At 25.7% G+C, this 6467-nt stretch overlaps 1 protein-coding gene across 1 annotated transcript; it reads right to left on the reverse strand.

Moving 5' to 3' along the window:
- Positions 1-1829: 1829 nt before the first annotated feature.
- LOC111635309 (alanine aminotransferase 2-like) lies at positions 1830-4073 on the reverse strand. The gene is made up of 10 exons (XM_023380239.1): positions 3888-4073; positions 3632-3745; positions 3425-3554; positions 3275-3354; positions 2939-3072; positions 2734-2842; positions 2601-2666; positions 2345-2500; positions 2152-2264; positions 1830-2025 (listed from the first exon to the last, which is right to left on the reverse strand). The coding sequence occupies exons 1-10, from the start codon at positions 3915-3917 to the stop codon at positions 1923-1925; spliced, it is 1035 nt and encodes a 344-aa protein (XP_023236007.1). The 5' UTR covers positions 3918-4073; the 3' UTR covers positions 1830-1922.
- Positions 4074-6467: the final 2394 nt, after the last annotated feature.

The raw sequence follows: 6467 nt of genomic DNA on the forward strand, positions 1-6467 counted from the left end.
TTATCATACGCAAGTTTACATTTAGGATTGGCTCGTGATTTTTGATTTTAAGTTAATACTTCTTTCTTGTTAGATTTAATTAATATGTGGAATACAAACTACAGTATATATAAAAGTATGGCCAATAGTTTTTTTTATTGTCTAAACAAATATTTGTAATAACAGTTTAAATTTTTAAATTGATATTTTTACGTTTTTAAGAGTTTGACTAGTATTAATTTATTGCAATATTTATTAATTTACTGTGTATATAAATTTGTTATATAAAAGTTGATTTTCAAGAATTACTGTTTGAAATTCGATGAAATTATATTAAAAATAAATATTCATTTTTATAAAATATATTTATGTTATTGACGCCACAATTTTATAACCAAACATTATAACACAGTTAAGGCCACTCATAAGAAGAATAAAATAATTATGACAAATCTCCATCCCATAATGGAATGAAGTTCCTTTATTGAAACCACAACAGAAACCTTCTAAGATCATTGGACATATATCTTCTCTATCTCCTTTTGTGAATGGCCATAATTATAATATTACGCAAGATAAATTTTATCCTTTAAAATTATTATAAATTAAACTGAAAAACATTTGTATTTAAAATAAAATAAAATAGAATGGCTTTTAAACAAAATATCATTCGTCAATTCAATTTAAAAATAATTAAAATATTTTTTATAGTTTTAATAATCCTCATTCCAATTCAATATTTTATTATATAGTAATTAGTAACTAACAATTTTATTTTAAATAGTAAGCGTTTAATATTCATTCCAATTATAAAACGTAAAATTAATTAATTTATATATTTTATTATTATATAAAAATTGAAATGCATAAATTCCTTTTCAAGTTTCAAAATTAAAATTATTTTGTTTAAAATATAAATCTATAAACGGATTTATGTACAGTAAATATGAACGTATATAATTAATTTTTGAATGAAAATGAATACAGAGCCCAAAGAGAAGAATCTATATTTACTAACAGCTGGAAATGAAATTCACATCTATCAAATGAGGATGTTGAATTCTTAATAAATCTTTCCTGTCCTATTTATTTTCACTCATCAAAGTAACACATGGGATATTTAGTCTTTTAATCATGGATGTCGTGGGGCAAAGACCACTTTTGCTTTATACTGTGAATGTTTTTCATTACTTGCATTTTTTATTTCTGTTATGTTATTACTTTTTATAAAAGATTTCTTTATAAAAGAACTCTTATTTACTCTCAGATCTAGAGTCGTTCATAAATTACCTGTACAGTTTTTGAGCCAGTTTTGACCTCTCCCTCCCTGTTATATATAATATGTAGGCCTACTTTTGGCAAACCCCTACCTATGTGTACGATGGTTAATATTGACATTGAAGAAATTACCTAAAAAAGTTCTGAAAATATTTTCTAATTGATAGTTTATACACATGACTAGTAATAGTCTTATAAGAACTAATTCGTATGCTTCTAAAACCATTAAAAAGTCCATACAAACAATGCCTTCATTATACGATCTCCAGCGTATAATGAAGTATTTTTCTCGGCTTCTCTTCACTTTAAACTGTATACTTAATTAATTTAATTAATCTATTATATATTAAACATAATTTAACATTAACATTATGATAATTTTTGTAATGAATTAGGCTGAAGATGCATTGACCCTAATCATGAAAATGAATTCGGATTTTAAGTTATTGAACTATTTCTTTTCAGGAATTTTTATATAAATAGTTTTGTTTTTTAATGAATAGTAATTGCATTTCATTAAGAATAAAAAATAGACAAATTACAAGTATATAAATCTAAAAAGAAAAAATAATAACAATAAGTTTTAATATTGATGGATATTTTTTGTCATTAGAAAACTAAATATTAACAAAATATAAAAAAGAATAATTTGAAATGAAGCAAATTTATATATCTTCGTCTCGATATAAATCCATAAATTTTACATGGAATTCTTGTATTCGTTGAAGAATTATTTTGAGTTTATCCATTTGTGGAAGGAATGTCAATCTGTAATAAAAAAAAAAACACATACATCACAATGATTACATATTAAAATAATTTAATTACTTTCAAGCATAAATTTCAAATATACCCTCTTTATGGTATAAAAGCATTAATAGTGAATAAACTAACCGAAAATGGTAAGTTTCTGGTCTTTGCCCAAAAAGGCATCCTGGTATAACACAAATACCAGAATTTTCTAACAAACTCATAGCATAAAACTCATCAGGTTCTTGTCGTCTTTCCTATTTAAATAAACCAAAATATTATGTATATATTATATATTAAAATAATTTTAATAGACGTATATATCAATTTTATTAACTTTTGCCATTTCCAGTGCCTTTTTTGGCATAAAAATACGAGGATAAACATACATAGAGCCAACAACTTTATTACATTTCATTCCCTCCATACTGTTAAAAACCCTGTAACATAATTCGGCCCTTTGCTTTAATGACGATAAAATTGCGTTCTTTTCCTATAAAAAATTATATAAAACATCGATCTTGTTAGATTTATTAATATTTATATATCAAGAACTTTTTAATTTCTAATAATTGTAAAAAATAAATACTTACAGATGTAAACTCTTCATAAGAAGGTTCTTCTGGTCTAGGAGAATTTGTTATTCCATACATCACAATCTATATGCATTTAAGTTATTTTTATTTTCCTTTTTTCAATATATTTGGCAATAAGAATTAAATTTACCTGTCCAAGAATTGTAGGACAAAGTTTCGCAGTTAAAGACTTCATCAACATCTCTCTAACTCCATTATCCAAATTAATAATTTCACAATATCCACTTCTTGCTCCACATCTCATTAATAAAATTATAAAATTAATTACTAGTTATTTAAAAAAATTAAATATTTATATTATATTATATTAAGAAAACACTGTAAAGTAAACGTACTCTCCCATAAAACCTTTTGAACCTGACATAAAAGATGCTAATTCCATTTCGGAATATGGAGGACCCATCTCTGTTAAAACTTTTCTAAATGAAATAAATTTCGAATTCTCATCGTAAACATTATACTGATAAACCTGTAAAATAAAACAATATTAAATATAAACATATATAATAAATTTTATCTAATAATTTTATAAGTAATTCATTTTGTATGTATGTATTTAACAAATTATAGGATAATAACGTTAAAATATTACAAGATTAATGTATTTATATTAGCAAATAAATTTATTTATGAAAGCATAATATTATATTAATAAATTTCTTCGTAATTACCTCATCTGCTAATATAAAAAGATTTTCATTATAAGCAAAACGAATGATTTCTTGGATATCTTCTCGAGTTAATACAAATCCTTAAAAAACATAATTCATATAATTATCAAAATTAATTGGAAGCAAATCTGTTTAATCACATTTATGTACCACTGGGATTTCCTGGATTAATTATTACTAAAGCTCTCGGTTGGCAATGTTTTCTGCTTTCATCAACGGCTCTTTTTAATTCGCTCATATCTATTGCCCATTCGTTATCTTCGTCTAAATAATAACTGATCTGTAATATTTATACATTTAATTAACTTATATTAAAAACAACTGAGATGTTGAAAAATAAATTTCAAAAACACAAACCTGATACATTCCGTATTCTGCAACAGTTGAAGAGAATAGAGGATATTGTGGAATAGGAATCATGACTCCTGGTGGTTTATCGTTAGTTGAATTGTTCAAGATGCTTAAAACGGACTAAAAAATAAATTATAATTTATTTTTACAATTCTATTAAAAGATTTAATTTATTTTAGAAAAAATAAAACTTTTGTCTTTCTGCATCTACAAATTATCAAAATCTAATTCTAATTTTATTTCAATGCTATGATATTATTACTCTAACAGCTTCTGTTGCTCCACTTGACATAAAGATATCGTGATAATTAGTTTTAACCCCGTCACGTTCTTCTATATATTTAGCTACTTGTTTTCTTACTAAATCTAATCCAGCGCTTGGTGTATAAGAACCTAAAAAATAAATAAATTATTAAATATAAAATTTATATAATTGAGAAAATACAAGTAATATAATTCTGTTGATTTAAGTTTCTGTGTACTCATTTCTATAATTTTATTATTATATAAAAATTGAAATGCATAAATTCCTTTTCAAGTTTCAAAATTAAAATTATTTTGTTTAAAATATAAATCTATAAACGGATTTATGTACAGTAAATATGAACGTATATAATTAATTTTTGAATGAAAATGAATACAGAGCCCAAAGAGAAGAATCTATATTTACTAACAGCTGGAAATGAAATTCACATCTATCAAATGAGGATGTTGAATTCTTAATAAATCTTTCCTGTCCTATTTATTTTCACTCATCAAAGTAACACATGGGATATTTAGTCTTTTAATCATGGATGTCGTGGGGCAAAGACCACTTTTGCTTTATACTGTGAATGTTTTTCATTACTTGCATTTTTTATTTCTGTTATGTTATTACTTTTTATAAAAGATTTCTTTATAAAAGAACTCTTATTTACTCTCAGATCTAGAGTCGTTCATAAATTACCTGTACAGTTTTTGAGCCAGTTTTGACCTCTCCCTCCCTGTTATATATAATATGTAGGCCTACTTTTGGCAAACCCCTACCTATGTGTACGATGGTTAATATTGACATTGAAGAAATTACCTAAAAAAGTTCTGAAAATATTTTCTAATTGATAGTTTATACACATGACTAGTAATAGTCTTATAAGAACTAATTCGTATGCTTCTAAAACCATTAAAAAGTCCATACAAACAATGCCTTCATTATACGATCTCCAGCGTATAATGAAGTATTTTTCTCGGCTTCTCTTCACTTTAAACTGTATACTTAATTAATTTAATGCTATTGTGAGCCTTTTGGCAAGATGAATATATAAAAACCATTCATTTGGATATACTGTACTTCATAATTCATTAAAATCAGTGGCGTAGCGTGGGTGTCAGCTCCCCTGGGCGGAGGAAAATTTCGCCGCTCCCTTATTTAGGTATCTCAATTTAATTAAAAGACTAAAATTCAGTTTCGTCACGGAATAAGTAATGAAAAATTCCGTGCTCATTTCAATCGGTCCGAATCTGCCGCCCCCACTACGCTACGCCACTGATTAAAACTTTAATTGTTAAAAGATGGATATTAGTAGCAAAGGGTACAATTGCTTCCTTGAAAACCCTGACTGTGCTACTGACTACTAGATCTATTACAGATCTTCTATATAATTAAAGATGTGTCAGAGTCAGAGAGAATGAAGAAAGAAATATTAAATTCATCCAATTGATTATTTTAAATGAAATTCTTCTAACGTGACGTTTCAACAAAGCAAAGAACATATGAACTCAAGATACGATGATCTAGAAATTAGGAAAGTTAATTTGTTATACTGGATCATTTTATCATAAGAAGGAAAATAAACGTAAGTAATGTCCAAATCTGATATTCGCCAAAAATAGCATATACGAAGACTCTTAACAATTTCCAAATTAGATCTGAAATACAATAAAAATATCGTATTTATAGAATATAAAACAATATATTGATTCTACCTATTGGAGATCTAATTCGGAAATTTGGATTAATGAAATAATCCAACGCAAAACATGTGCGATCTGCCAACGAGGAAAGACTTATGAAAAGCGGTCCAATTTAAGTACTAGACACGTAAAGTAAACTCGAAAAACTCCACGATGTCAGTCCGTAGGTGAGCTGTGAACTTGCAACCATGGATTAAATCACTGAACAGATGTTTAATGATTTAATACATTTAGACACTGATGGGCCCTGGAACACTACACATGGAAACTGATTTTATCTAAGATGACTGAACAATTATTTATTCTTACAAGTTTAGTATGTTAGAATTAGTTTTTAATTGACTGTACTTTAAATCAAAAACAAAAATGCCATTTTCAATATAAAGTTTATCATACGCAAGTTTACATTTAGGATTGGCTCGTGATTTTTGATTTTAAGTTAATACTTCTTTCTTGTTAGATTTAATTAATATGTGGAATACAAACTACAGTATATATAAAAGTATGGCCAATAGTTTTTTTTATTGTCTAAACAAATATTTGTAATAACAGTTTAAATTTTTAAATTGATATTTTTACGTTTTTAAGAGTTTGACTAGTATTAATTTATTGCAATATTTATTAATTTACTGTGTATATAAATTTGTTATATAAAAGTTGATTTTCAAGAATTACTGTTTGAAATTCGATGAAATTATATTAAAAATAAATATTCATTTTTATAAAATATATTTATGTTATTGACGCCACAATTTTATAACCAAACATTATAACACAGTTAAGGCCACTCATAAGAAGAATAAAATAATTATGACAAATCTCCATCCCATAATGGAATGAAGTTCCTTTATTGAAACCACAACAGAAACCTTCTAAGATCATTGGACATATA

Source organism: Centruroides sculpturatus, unplaced genomic scaffold, assembly GCF_000671375.1.
Source record: "Centruroides sculpturatus isolate CEXI.00-Female unplaced genomic scaffold, Cexi_2.0 scaffold892, whole genome shotgun sequence".
Lineage (NCBI taxonomy): Eukaryota > Metazoa > Arthropoda > Arachnida > Scorpiones > Buthidae > Centruroides > Centruroides sculpturatus.